The sequence below is a fragment of the Acartia tonsa genome, chromosome 4 (genome assembly GCF_053477335.1).
Source record: "Acartia tonsa isolate MP-2025a chromosome 4, ASM5347733v1, whole genome shotgun sequence".
Classification (NCBI taxonomy): Eukaryota; Metazoa; Arthropoda; class Copepoda; order Calanoida; family Acartiidae; genus Acartia; species Acartia tonsa.
Window position 1 is genome coordinate 56,093,772 of NC_137263.1, and position 15,026 is coordinate 56,108,797.

The window sequence follows — 15,026 nt, forward strand, 5'->3', positions numbered from 1 at the left end:
TATTTCTTATTGAAAAGAACTATAGACAAACTTTTTTTTTTAAAGTTAACATAAATTTTTATCGTTCTACTACTGTTTTTAATTTTTTTAATAACGGAACATTAAAAAAAAATATGGTTAGAAGTATGTTCGTTTGTCCGTCAAACAGACCATTGTAAAAAAATTTTAAAAGATGATTTGTTAGATTTTAGGAATTAGAAATATTTAAAATAAATGAAAAAGCAGAGCCTAATTCTTCAAAAGCTTAGCGATTTTAACAGAAGGACAGACGAATAGACATCATTCTACTTAGTAAATAAAATTACTCTTGCTTTCAATTAATTTAAACATTGGTTACAAAATACAAATAAAAACATTTTTGTGCTAAACATATTTTTTACAACAATAAATTCATCACTTTAATAATAACAAAAATTTTGACAATAATTAAAATTGATATTTTCTATACGGACAAAATTCCCCAGGCTTTTATAAGGAATTATTTGTTCTCTGTATAATCATTCCCCGACATCACCACTTGACTGTGCTAGCTGATGATTTCCAAATAGGATGTATTCTTCCCTAGAGATCCAGAAGGGTGTTCCGGGACAATGCAAGCTTAGGATGTCTCTGTAGGGCTGCGGAGCCTGGATATCATATAAAAATATGTTTGTATAATACCTAATAGTATTAAATAAAAATTTTGTAGAGGGAAAATTGTAAACTACATTTATTTTGACTTTGTGTACTTTTGTGTACATATTGTAGTGTACAAAAATTTTCACCCAATAATTTTGATCTATAGAAGGGTATTTTTTTACTATAAAATAGTGACTTATATAAACTTAAAAATAGTAGTAGAACGATAATATTCACTAAATGTGTGTATTTCTTATTGAAAAGAACGGTACACCGACAAACCTCCTACTGCGACAAACGTCCTAATTCTCATAATGCGCCAAACATCCTAATGCGACAAACCTCCTAAAGGGACAAACGTCCTAATGCGACATCACTTTAGTAAAACGTCCTAAAAATTTTCAAAAATTGTAAAATAAAAAAAATCTTCCAAATTTATTGACAAAATTTTCTTATTGTAAAAATATTAAACAGTGTAAAATTCAAAATGGCGATAAAACACAGAGAAATATTTTTCAACTGAAATTTATTTTTTGAATAACTTTAACCATAGGCTAAATTTTAAAAATCTGTCCGACAGTTTTCCCAAAGTCTGTGTTGGCTATCAAAAGAACTATAGACAAAAATTTTTTTTTTTAAGTTAACATAAATTTTTATCGTTCTATTACTGTTTTTAACTTATAACACATAACCTTTACGGATTTTACCAGAAACCTACCCCTCTCTTTGTCAACATTGTCTTATCCCTTAAATTCCCTGCGCCAAATCACTGATTTAGAGGATTTTTTAATTGTCGGAAAAGTTAAAAGACAAATATATATTTTTTTCACATGGCATAAAAAATACAGGACCGGAGTGGACATTGGGCTGTTTTCATATTCGTTGGCTTTCCAACTTTGGGTACTTTAATCAATTTTGATTGGTTGGTTCATTTAGTTTAGTGTCCAAACGTTTCAACCACTATTTGTAATCTATAGAGGGGGTGGTGTGCAATCATTGGGGATGTACATCAATTTATCGGCCATTGACTTATCCCTTTAGATCCTTGTAAAAATATCATGCATTATTCATGTAACATTTTAATCTATGCCTGAATCATATTAGCGCCCATGGCGGTGTTCCATGAGTGGTTGCCCGCCGTAGCGGGGTACGCAAGAATGTTGATGATATTCGCATGCTCCGGCAGCGAGTCACGCAGGTCAGACGACAGGCGGGCGTTGAACCCTTGCAGATCAGTGTTGCCGCCTAATTATTGCCAGAAGATTATTAAATTGTCTAAATTGCGATAAAATAAGAAATTTAAATCTGTAAGATTTTATTTATCTGCTATTAGTTGGTTTTAAGAATTTGGTTTGGTGGGTTTAGACAGTGTAAATTTTTCCAGCATAATTTTTTATCAAAATTTAAGATGTATATGAAATTATCATCCATAGACAATGTCATATCCACTAGTAGTAAGATTTTTTTTAACTGTAGATTAAGATTTCGCTACTGACCCGATTTAGATAGCCGCAAGTTAAAAAAAATATCATAAAATTAAAACCAGTTTTGTTAAAACGGGCAGTCGGCCCCTCAGGTCCAACAAAAAGGGTTTTAACCTTAAAATTTTTAGTTTTCATATCCGCGGAAAGCTGTCTCTAATACGACGTGAGAAATAACTATTAATAATCTTTTCCTGTGACAAGAATGTTTGAGAAACAATCTTTGATGAATTCTTGTGGTAGGTCTTGTGTTGCTCTGACTATCATTCCTATAACAATAGGGTTAGGTTAGCCCCGTAGGTTAGTTTAGCTCTGACTATCATTCCTATAACAATATGGTTAGGTTAGACCCGTAGGGTTAGTGTAGCTCTGACTATCATTCCTATAACAATATGGTTAGGTTAGACCCGTAGGGTTAGTGTAGCTCTGACTATTATTCCTGTAACAATATGGTTAGGTTAGCCCAGTAGGGTTAGTGTGGCTCTGATGATCATTCCTATAACAATATGGTTAGGTTAGCCCCGTAGGTTAGTGTGGCTCTGATGATCATTCCTATTACAATATGGTTAGGTTAGCCCCGTAGGGTTAGTGTGGCTCTGATGATCATTCCTATAACAATATGGTTAGGTTAGACCCGTAGGGTTAGTGTAGCTCTGACTATTATTCCTGTAACAATATGGTTAGGTTAGCCCAGTAGGGTTAGTGTGGCTCTGATGATCATTCCTATAACAATATGGTTAGGTTAGCCCCGTAGGTTAGTGTGGCTCTGATGATCATTCCTATTACAATATGGTTAGGTTAGCCCCGTAGGGTTAGTGTGGCTCTGATGATCATTCCTATAACAATATGGTTAGGTTAGACCCGTAGGGTTAGTGTAGCTCTGACTATCATTCCTGTAACAATATGGTTAGGTTAGACCCGTAGGGTTAGTGTAGCTCGACTATCATTCCTATAACAATATGGTTAGGTTAGACCCGTAGGGTTAGTGTAGCTCTGACTATTATTCCTGTAACAATATGGTTAGGTTAGCCCCGTAGGGTTACTGTTGCTCTGGCTATCATTCCTATAACAATATTTAGGGTTAGGTTAGCCCCGTAGGGTTAGTGTGGCTCTGATGATCATTCCTATTACAATATGGTTAGGTTAGCCCCGTAGGGTTAGTGTGGCTCTGATGATCATTCCTATAACAATATGGTTAGGTTAGCCCCGTAGGGTTAGTGTAGCTCTGACTATCATTCCTATAACAATATTTAGGGTTAGGTTAGCCCCGTAGGGTTAGTGTAGCTCTGACTATTATTCCTGTAACAATATTTAGGGTTAGGTTAGCCCCGTAGGGTTAGTGTGGCTCTGATGATCATTCCTATTACAATATGGTTAGGTTAGCCCCGTAGGGTTAGTGTGGCTCTGATGATCATTCCTATTACAATATGGTTAGGTTAGACCCGTAGGGTTAGTGTAGCTCTGACTATCATTCCTATAACAATATGGTTAGGTTAGCCCAGTAGGGTTAGTGTGGCTCTGACTATCATTCTTATAACAATATGGTTAGGTTAGACCCGTAGGGTTAGTGTGGCTCTGACTATCATTTCTATAACAATATGGTTAGGTTAGACCCGTAGGGTTAGTGTAGCTCTGACTATCATTCCTATAACAATATGGTTAGGTTATACCCGTAGGGTTAGTGTAGCTCTGACTATCATTCCTATAACAATATGGTTAGGTTAGTCCCGTAGGGTTATTGTAGCTCTGACTATCATTCCTGTAACAATATGGTTAGGTTAGCCCCGTAGGGTTAGTGTAGCTCTGACTATCATTCCTGTAACAATATGGTTAGGTTAGCCCAGTAGGGTTAGTGTAGCTCTGACTATCATTCCTGTAACAATATGGTTAGGTTAGACCCGTAGGGTTAGGTTAATCGATATATTATTTTGATGTTGCTCCAAATTTTCATGTACTCTGATAAAGTAATACTCGCAGCTAAAACAACGATATCTAATAAATGAGGTTCATATTAGCAGGCTAAATTGACGACAAACTTTCCCCTGTCAATATATCCACGTATATCCTATATCTATTAATGTATTATACCTGGAAGATCCAGCGAGGCATACATCATTTCAGGCGCTAGTACAAGCTCAGAACTCAGCTGTATCTCCGCATATTCCGTCCTACCACCGGACCCACCACCGCCATAGCCCCAGGAGCTGTTATAACTGCCGCTGGCGGCACCACCCCGCCGCAGGCTGCTCTGTGACTTTACCCGAAACGTCTCAGGCCGATGAAAATTTGAGCGGGATTCTTCGCGGACCAGATTCAAGGACAGCCGACATTTTTCCTTCACATCGGCCGTGTCAAGACTTGACACCGTCGCCTGCGGCGGACAGCCACCGCTGTCCTGCTGCCGGCTCTCCTTCCACGACATGGCCTGCTTCAGAAACTCGGACAAGTGCCAGCCGCCGATGTTGATGGTTTGAGTCCGCTCCACTTCCACCCGGCCGTTGAGAACAACGGAAACCGAGGTCATGGTGGCGCCGGAATCGACGACAATACAGGTGTCCTGCTCGAACAGCAGGGCTACGGCCAACGCCTTTACCAATAAATGTATATTAAAATGTGTGTAAGTTTAAACGAATTGATTAAATACAAAATATTGGTTTGCAGACATATGACATTGTAAAAAAAAACAGGGATCTTCAGGGATAAGACACAGGTCGATAAGTTGATTCTTTTTATAGATTTTATTATTGGCGGAAAAGATTGGACACTGAAGGTTGGTGCCAACCAGTGAAGACTTCTTTAAAAAATCAAAAGTTAATGAATGAAATAATGTTTATAAAACTTTGGGTACCAGTGTAATCTTGAGTTCAATGTCCCCTTTCCCACTGAAAATAAATCATGTCTTCCATTATAGAGGGAGGGAAAACTAAAAGGTTTTGTAATAAACTGTGCTCACATAGCATTTAAATACATTTATTTCCTTTGGTAGTAAACATAGACGGGCCACGTGTATTTCCTCGAACAGGTACTTGAGCAGCTTGTCAATTACGCTAGAGCCGACCAGGGCCGGCTCGGTGAACACCAGGCTGAAGTTGGGACGTTGCAGGTCCTAAGGGGATAGTTGTTACATGTCATTGTTGTCACTTTTTAAAAACTAGTGGATTTTTCATATATTTTTGTGTCGAAGCTACTCTATAATTTACTTTCTATATCCGTAATGCTATTGAAGATTTCTATGACATATGCACATCTAGTCTATAACTCATTTTGTCCGTCTGTCATGCTTCAACTGACATATGAAAATGTGAACTATAAAATAAACAAACAAGGATGACAACATCCATAAGTAGCGAAGCACAAAAATTGTGGATGGGAATACTTAGAAGTAGATTTAAAATCAATAATAGATTTATTGAAGAAAATAATCATGAAACCTTGTTTTATTTTGTATGATGAAGATGGTTAAAGTAAATTACATACTAGATGCACATAACAATGGGAAAAAATATTTTGAAACTGTTAATGCAAAAAAGTTTTAAAATTGGACCAAAATGCCAAAGATATGGGGAAATATATCAACATATAAAAATAGCCAAAAACCTGCTAAAAGGTTCTTTGGCCGCCATTGTTTCTTTTCATAAAACGCCAGAAATTTAATTTCAATATCTTTAACTGAAAAAATTATGAAAATTGAACCATAAACACCAAAGATATGGGTAAAAATGTGAAAAATATAAAAATAGCCAAAAACCTGCAAAAAGGCAGTCTGACTGTCATTGTTGTTTTCTTCAAACGACAGGAAATTTAATTTTGATATCTTTAACTGAAAAAATTTCGAAAATTGGACCATAAACACCAAAGATATGGAGAAAAATGTGAAAAATATAAAAATAGCCAAAAACCTGCAAAAAGGCAGTCTGACCGTCATTGTTGTTTTCTTCAAATGACGGGAAATTTAATTTTGATATCTTTAACTGAAAAAATTTTGAAAATCGGACCATAAACACCAAAGATATGGGGAAAATTTAGAAAATATAAAAAAATAGCCTAAAACCTGCTATAAAGCAGTCCGACCGCCATTGATGTTTTATAGTTAATTGTGCTCCTTAATGATGGGAATGTTGTCAAAAAATTTCAGCTCTCTATCTTTTATAGGAGCCGAGAAAATCACGTTTCCCCCAATTCATTAATTACGGACGGACGGACAGACGGACGGACGGCCAGACGGACATTGTGAATTATAGAGTAGCTTAGCTACTAAAAACATGAAACTAACCTCAAGCAATTTAAAAGTTTTGATAATATGGTCCAGATATGATTTAACTATGGAGAAAGCTTCATTATGCTCCAGGGCTATCAGCGGCGACAGCAGATCAATATTATCCGCCCCGAACAGCGCCAGAGCTTCGCGGCAGTATCCGTTGGTCAGCGGCTGGACCGTTGACATTGAACTATTCGGCTGCTTAGCTGCCGCCATTTGATCGTCGGCTGCGCCGCTGCTATTGGGAGAAGAGCTGTGTGTGTAGGATTGTGTGTGGCCGTATGCGGCTAGAGTATCACGGGTTCGAACCACCATATCCTGATTTGGTGAGGATGAATTGATAAATAAAATAAGTCAGAGATCTAAAGGGATAAGGCAATGGCCAATAAATTGATTTACATCCCCAATTATGACACACAAAAATTACTCCTTCTGTAGCGTAGATTACAATTAGTGGTTAAAACGTTTGTACACTCAACTTAATTAACCAACCAATTCAAATTAATAAAAGTTTTTTTAGTTATTAACCAACCAAATATAAAAACGTTACTATTAAACTTTGGGGACTAGTGTAATAAATAGCCCAATGTCCTCTCCGTCCCTAAAAATAATGTATCAACTACACACATAATCTTCTGTTTCTGTATCTTTTAAGAACAGTTAATATTTAAGGAATAGTTGAAGATGAAATATTTTAGTATGGCCTCTAAACCGATTGATATCCGCTGGATTAGAACCGGTTCTGGCAATATTATAGACAATTTTCCACGATTATAAAATAAAAATCATAAAATTAATACCAGTTCGGCTCCTAGGACTTACAAAACTGGTTTATTTCTTTCATTTTAATATCCGCGGAAAGCTGTCTATAATACGATACGATAAATAACTATCATTATAAAATATCAGTAAATTGTCCTTTTTACTTATCAGTTCATTCCTTTTCACATAAAAGTTTGTTGAGCCGATCTTCTTCACAAAATAGGCATAACGGTTGGTCCTCTGGGTGCGGCGGTACAAGGTGCATATCGCCGCCGGTAAAATTACCGCTGCCGCCAGGTGAAGTTAACCCTTTAAAAGTTAAATTGAAGTAAAATAATACGAATTCATTTCTATCTATAAAATGTTTTACTATATGTAGGCCAAACCCAATGGATGTTTTCTTTCAGTTTGAACGATGGGAAATTTAATTTTTAAATCCTTATCTAAACAAAACATACCATAAACACCAAAGATACTTTAGGTCCCACAACAACTTTGAGGGAAAGCACCGCATAAACGTCAATATTTAGGGCTGTAACTTCAATATAACTTGCCTTGACTCATGTACTGAAGGCCAGTATGACTGGACACACTGCGGTAGCGGCAGGACGACGCTGCTGCGGCTCCAAAACCGCCGCGTGACCGCGGCTGATATCCATAACTACCACCACCTGCAGCAGCATAACTATACTCCCAATCGCTGCCGCCTCCATAGCCGCCAACGCGGCAATCACACGTGGTCTGCTGGCCGCGCTCAATCCGCGCGTCACAGTCGTAACAGTGCAGCAGTTTCGGAACCGCGATCATGGACAGGTGTTTGCGCAGGCTGAAATCGCCGGTCAACAGCCAGGTCATCTTGCCGCCGATGTCAAGGACTATTTTGGCCGCCGACCGCTGGTGCTGAACGCACGCAGTCCGGCAGGTTCTCTCCTATTAATATGAATATAGAGATAAGTAAATGAACTCAAGAATATCATTTAGGTATACATATATGAAAACTGATATTATATTTTTCTTGTTTATTGACAGATTTTCTAAAATTTAGATAACAGATATCTAAAAATCATGTGAGCTCCCAAAAATGTCCTGTTTATGTGGCTAATTGACAGTACCTGCCAAAATAATTAAATTTTAACTTTTGTCATGAAAAATGTTTCAATTATCTACTGAATCAACTTATTAATTGGGATATCATACCAGGGATCTAAAGGGATAGGACAATGGCCGATAAAAAGATGTATATCCTCAATGATGATACACAAAATTCCTTTTGTGTAAATTACAGTTAGTGGTTAAAACTCATGGACACTCATCTTGATGAAACAACCAATCAATCTCCTACTTCCCTCCATAACATAGTCATTGGTCATGGATTAAAGGAAAGTTAAAGTTACTATAATCAAGGGTTATAAAACAGATGATTTTTAAAGTCCATTAACATATCTCTATGGGCCTGCCTTGCAATGAACACATTTGTTGAATTTTGTACCGCCACGGCGACATAGGGTGACACACAACCGCCGACAAGCATCTTTGAAACAAACGCCGAGCTCCTAAATAATGAGGCTAAACTAAAAAAATCAATATTTCAAAAATCTATGTAGCATGCATTTTCTTTAGATGAGCCGTTTATTAATATAGCCTGATGTTAATCATGTATAGCATCGTATTTCACGAATATTAATATAAAAATCACGATACTTTTGCCAGTTTTGTTAGCCCGGGTCATCGGCCCCTCGGTGCTAACAAAACTGGTTTTAATCTTACAGTTTTTCAATGCAATGTCGGCGAAAATCTGTCTATAATACGATGCGATAAATACTAATATAAAGCTACACAACTAAATAAACTACCTGTAAAATTTGAGTTTTTGGGAAGGAGAAGGGCGCATCTTGCATCAATTTATTCCACTGCCACCGCCACGCTACTTCGGATCTGCTCAGCCGCGCGAAAAACCGGCAGGTTTTACCTAGATTCATCAATTAATGGATAAGGGATCGTAGGGGGATTTAACAATGGACGATCAAATCTATTACATTAATCATTAAAAAAACATAATTACTTGTAAGATTCTATGGATTAAAATTATGAGCCAATAAATGAGGAAAAGTCTTTATAAAACTTTGATATAAACTGTCTAACCACTTTCAAACGAAAGAACCGACAATCTGCAATTAGAAATTCAATTTGAGTTATCTGTAGGTTCAGTGGTTAGCGAGATTCTTGGCTAAACACAAAAAAAGCTTACCACTTTATATTTTAGAATATTTAGCTATAAATGTCATTCTGTTATTTCAAGGCCTCAGAAAAAATAGACTTAATAGTTCTTTGGTATTTGAAGAATATTAATAAAAAAAAGAGATGCACTTTGATTTAATTCTTTGATTTAATATTTTTTTGCTTATCCATGCAGCCTGCCTATATTCCAGACATCAAAAGGATCCAGGTATGAAAATATTTCCATGTACACCTCTTCTGGCACCAGAAACAGCGGATGCTGCTTTGTGGCCGCTGAACACTTTTTAGGATCACGATTGAGAGCGCGGCATTGTCGCGCGAGGTGAGGCCCACTGTAGTGCGAGGGGCCAATGTGATGAAGGGGAGTTAGGTTGTCGTGGGGGGTGTGCAGGTCAATGTCATTAGGGTGAGGGTCGTGGACAAGGTCGTCAAGCTCGAGGTCGTGGTGGATGTCATCAAGATGTTCCATTTCTAACCTGTTAAAGAAAAAAAATTATTTCCATAAATCCCTACATTCCTGAGAATTCTACTATATCCAGGGACCTAAGGGATAAGGCAACAGGGATGGCAAAATAAAAACCACGTGGTTTTAATCAAGTGGTTTAAACCAAAAAAAAAAAGCTAAAAAAACCAAAAAAAACCAAGGTGGGATGGTATAAATGGTTTTTTTAATACAAAGGCCTATCTTTACAGTTATATCCTTATAATAAAGTAACAGGATGTTTGTATGTGTGTTTGTGTGTTTGTATGTTTGTACCAAAGGATCTCGCTAACCGCTGAACCGATTGGGTTCTCCTTAACAGGGTAGCTTCTCATAGGTCCCGGGAAGGTTTATAACTATTTTCTTTGGGGGTGGGACACCCCCAACCCCCCCTCCGAAAAAATTTTTTTAAAAACTTTTTAACTAAATTTAAAAATGAGGGGGGGGGGCAACCCCCCCCCCAAAAAAAAAAATGTTCGCCCCCCCCCAAAAAATTTTTTTTTTACTTTTTCTTACAAAATATAAAATAAAAATTCAATTATTAAATTCGACTCTCTCCTCCTCAAGTGCCCCTAGAGGCCTTTAGGGGCCTAGCCGCTAGTCTTTTTATAATGTAAAAAATACAGTCAAAAACATAAATACCTAATTCAAAATTCTTTTAATAGTTTAAATCTTTATACTAAAGGGGTAGTTTCACGAAATGCATTTGAACTTAATTTAGTGAACCGCATATTTTTTCTTAGTTAATGGGGTAAACTACATTTAAATAGCATATATTTGAAATAAATTCAATTTTCTACCACGTAGTTTTTAAAATATCAAGACCTGAAAATTATCTTTTTGTGATATATGTAATTTAAATGACGATTTTCAAGTCTTGATATTTCAAAAACTATGTGGTAGAAAATTGAAATTTTTTCAAATATATGCCATATAAATGTAGTTTAACCATTTAACAAGGATAAAATATGCGGTTCACTAAATTAAGTTCAAATGCATTTCGTGAAACTACCCCTTTATACTAAATTAGAATACTTTAATTTGGATATTATTAAAAAAAAACAAAAAAATTATTAAAAAAACCAAAAAAAACCTGGTTTTTATTAATAAAAACCAATAAAAACCGGTTTAAACCAAATAAACCACACTGGTTTGATCTTTTTTAAAAAAACCTGGTTTTTTCCCATCTCTGTAAGGCAATGGCCAATAAATTGATGTACAATACATCCCCAATAATGATGCAAAAAATTACCCTTTCTGTAGGTTACAATTATTGGTTGAAACGTTTAGTCAAAAGACTTAATAGAAAAAATGAAAGTCCCCAAAGTTGTTAGGCCAACGAATAAAGGAACGTTATTATAAACTTTGGGGATTAGTGTAATTAACAGCCCAGTGCCCCCCCCCCCCTTTCTGTCTGTTAATTGTACCTGTGGGCCTCTAGACAGATATCTTCCAGTCCTTCCTCTGGATCCTCCTGGACAGGATATGCTGAGCAATCCAACCTGTAAAAAAATTATCATTTTGAGGAGTCTTACATTTTGTTAGTTTTCGTCATATTTCCAAGTACAGAAACTACCCTATCCCTTATTCTAAAATAAAATTAAAATTAAGGGAAGGTTAGTTTAACTCTAGGTCGGGTATAAGGTAGCCCTGCAAGGTTTGTACACTGTAGGTATAGACCCCCTAATGTTAAAGCCCCCCCCCCCCCAACAAAAAAAATTAAGCATAAAGCACCAAATAACCTCCTATTTTTAATACACTTTCAAAATAAGGGTCGCTTGGAATTTCAAAAAGTATTGCTTTGGAGAATAAGAGCCATCATAAACCAATTGCAGACATACAAATAGAATTTTTCCTTAGTTGAATTTGAATAATATACATCCTATTACTTAAGACATAAAAAATCAAAATAGTTTTAAAGCTTTTGATCCATCTCAACCAAAGGCTACTTTATCAAACTACTTTGTACAGGTGAAATATATAGTTAAAAAACTAAGGTTTTTATTCTCCATCATCCTATACCTAAACTTTTTTCACATATTTACACTCGCGCGATCTATTAGTTAATATGTAAATTATAAGCCTAAACATTTATGATTATTTTTTACCTGAAAGCCTCCAAGATATCCTCCCCCTCCATAGTTCATACTGAGGGTCTGTAACAATATTATCTATATTATATTCATAAACTAAAAGGGGAACCATTCATGAATTCGACTACAAATTAAAGGGGACTATGAAATGCAAGAACGAGAGTAAGCGATCATATTGAGCACCTTCCAGCATTTATTCTGAGTGTTTTTTTAATATACTAGGTTTATACCTAATATACCTAGTTATACATCGACAAAAAAAAGCTTTGATATGATAAGGATTTTTTGTATAAATATCATCAAATGTTTGTTTCAAGTTTATTTTTCATAAAAACCATGGCGAAACTTAATTCTTTTAGTCGATTTAACTATATTTATAAAACCTAGTATATTCACTAAAAAATACTCAGGTTCAATGCTGGAAGGTGCTTAAAATCACTTGCTCTCGTTTGTAGATAGTCCTCTTTAATTCTTAACTATCAAAAATCTTGAAATCTTATTAATAAACAGTTCCCTTTTGTTCAAGTATACATATAATAGCTAACAAAGAAAGAATAAGCGGTGTTTTCTAACAATATCAAGAAAAAAATATTCTAAAAAAACAAAAAGAACAATATTACCAATGAGTTTATATATCGCATCGTATTATAGACAGCTTTCCGGGGATATTGAAATGAAAATGATAAGATTAAAACTGTTAACCCCAAGAGATCGAATATTCGTGGAAAATTATTTGTAATACGATGCTATACATAATTTTTCAGTATGTCTGAGAACCGGTTTTAATCCAGCGGATATTAACTACTTTCGTTGCAATACTGGAAAATTGCTTTACCCATTGTAATAAATGTTCTTATAATTGTATTTTAGAAGATTTTTTCTCTTTTCTTGGAAGATTAATTTAAAGATATTTTAAAAGAATGAATAACAAATAAAAAGAAAATAATAAATGCATAGATTTTACGTATCACAACTTGATAAATCAAACATTAAAGACTAGATAATTGATAGCTGGATATAATAATAATGGATAGAAATCTATTAGTTATCCATAATTACTATATCTACTAGAGTGAGGAATTTGAAAGTACTACTGCTTGCTTGTGTGATTTAGGAATCTAAAGGGATAAGACAAAGGCCGTTAAATTGATGTACATCCCTAATGACGATACACAAAATTACCACTTCTGTAGAATATCATTAATGGTTGAAATGTTTGGACACTAAACTTATTAAACCAACCAATCAAAAATTCACTACAAGTCCCCAAAATTGTTAAGTCAATGAACAAGAAAACGTTATTTAAACAGCCCCCTCCCTCCCTAAAACAGTATATTCAAATTCCACACTATATAATGTAAACAAACAAAACAAAACAAGGATCTAGTGCAGTTCACGGCATAAAGTTTCCTAGTAACGAATTTCTAAGAACTTTAAAGGCTGCAAGCTTGGGCTAACAAAACAGGTTTTAATCTTATAATTTTCATTTTAATATTAGCGTAAAGCTATCTATAATACAATGCGATAAATAACTATTCCAGATTATTTGTAGGTCTTAAAGTTCGTTTTTGTAGATAATAGTCACCAAGAACATTCTACCTTGGATTGCACTAGATCACAAACAAAAAAAAATAAGCAATTTGGAGTACATGGCCTCCAACAAGGACAACAAATTATCACAGTTTAGAAATTAAGAAAGAACTAATACGTGCACAGAATTGGCTGGAAAGGATAGATCACCAGATTTTTTAATTCCAAGTCAATAAAAGAATGATTTTATTTCAATCAGGGCTCAAATAGTGGTTGAAACGTTTGAACACTCGACTTAATGAACCAATCAAAATTTTAATAAAGTCCCCAAGGATGTTACACCACCGAATAAGAAAACTGTTGGGGACTAGTGTGATAAACAACCCAATGTCTCCTCCCTCACTGATTTCATAAGGCAAATCTATCCTTTCTTACCCTAAAATAATAGTTTGGTTGTTTTGAAACTGCTTGAATATCAAACAGACAAACAACTATATACAAACACAAATGGATGGATAATGGATATAATTAAATGCTAATTATTTATAATAGATTGTAGGTTAAGAGGGGGAGGGGCGGATGTGCAACTTTTTGTAACCAGTTCTTACAATCAAAGGAACTTAACATAAAAAAAGAGTTATAACAATAGATATATTATAACTTAGGTGTTGCATCAGATTTGTATGTTAGTAGATGAACGAACTGACCAATGAATGAGGTTCATAATGAAAATTGACGACAAAAATTACCCTCACAATATATCCACGTACAATACATCCCATAACTATTAATACAGCTATGTGATTGGGGCCATGGCAGTTGCTTTAATGAGGTACAATTTGGAACTGTGGCGGAACCGGTAATTTTTTGGTTGGGTTCCTTTTAGGTCTGTGTACAAAAAGCAATACATAACCTCCCCCCCCCCCCCCACCCTTTTTTCATTGCATATGATAAGGCAAAACAATTATATATGTGCGATTTTTTTGTAATAGAAGAGTTTCTTTTAAGTACATAAAATGCTACATTGCGTATTAAATTAAAGAAGGAGGAAGAGCATTTTTGTTACTGTTCCAAAACTAATTTTTTGTATTTTTTTTCATCTTCGTGTTTTACATTTGACACAAGTGGTTAAATGCAACTTCCCTCTATCTCGTTATATTCTAATTTTGATTACTAATTAAAACTTATAAATTGCTGTCTAGAAATTTTTTAAGCCAAGCTAGGTAACATTTATTGATTATTTTTTATGTTTTAATCTTTAGTGAATATTTCATAGAGAGTTAGTTCTAAGAAGATTATTATGTCGAAGACCTTTTTTTAGAGATATTTTTCCAGTATGGCTTCATGTTTAGCATCGTATGACAGACAATTTTCCACGAATATCAAAATGAAGAATCATAAATTAATACCAGTTATAATAGCCCGGGCCTTCTGCCATTCAAGTCTAACCAAACTGGTTCTATTCTTATAATTTTTCATTGTAATACTATACGAGAAAGGTGTCTATAATACGATGCAATAAATAACTAATATTCTTTTGACAAAATAACCTTCATAGAACAACC

General features: G+C 35.2%; 3 protein-coding genes across 3 annotated transcripts in view; all 3 read right to left on the reverse strand.

Moving 5' to 3' along the window:
* Positions 1–15,026, reverse strand: part of MED18 (mediator complex subunit 18) — a 550,858-nt gene that overhangs the window by 353,254 nt on the left and 182,578 nt on the right. The gene's annotated exons all lie outside the window — the stretch shown is intronic.
* The window catches only part of LOC145317859 (uncharacterized), a 266,488-nt gene that overhangs the window by 68,896 nt on the left and 182,566 nt on the right, over positions 1–15,026 (reverse strand). The gene's annotated exons all lie outside the window — the stretch shown is intronic.
* LOC145317863 (uncharacterized) lies at positions 283–12,946 on the reverse strand. The gene is made up of 13 exons (XM_080159135.1): positions 11,947–12,946; positions 11,266–11,340; positions 9,538–9,833; positions 8,973–9,088; positions 8,577–8,672; positions 7,674–8,049; positions 7,296–7,428; positions 6,373–6,673; positions 5,076–5,205; positions 4,188–4,685; positions 2,293–2,368; positions 1,709–1,862; positions 283–626 (listed from the first exon to the last, which is right to left on the reverse strand). Exons 1-13 carry the CDS (start codon positions 11,976–11,978, stop codon positions 498–500), a joined length of 2,412 nt encoding a protein of 803 aa, XP_080015261.1. The 5' UTR covers positions 11,979–12,946; the 3' UTR covers positions 283–497.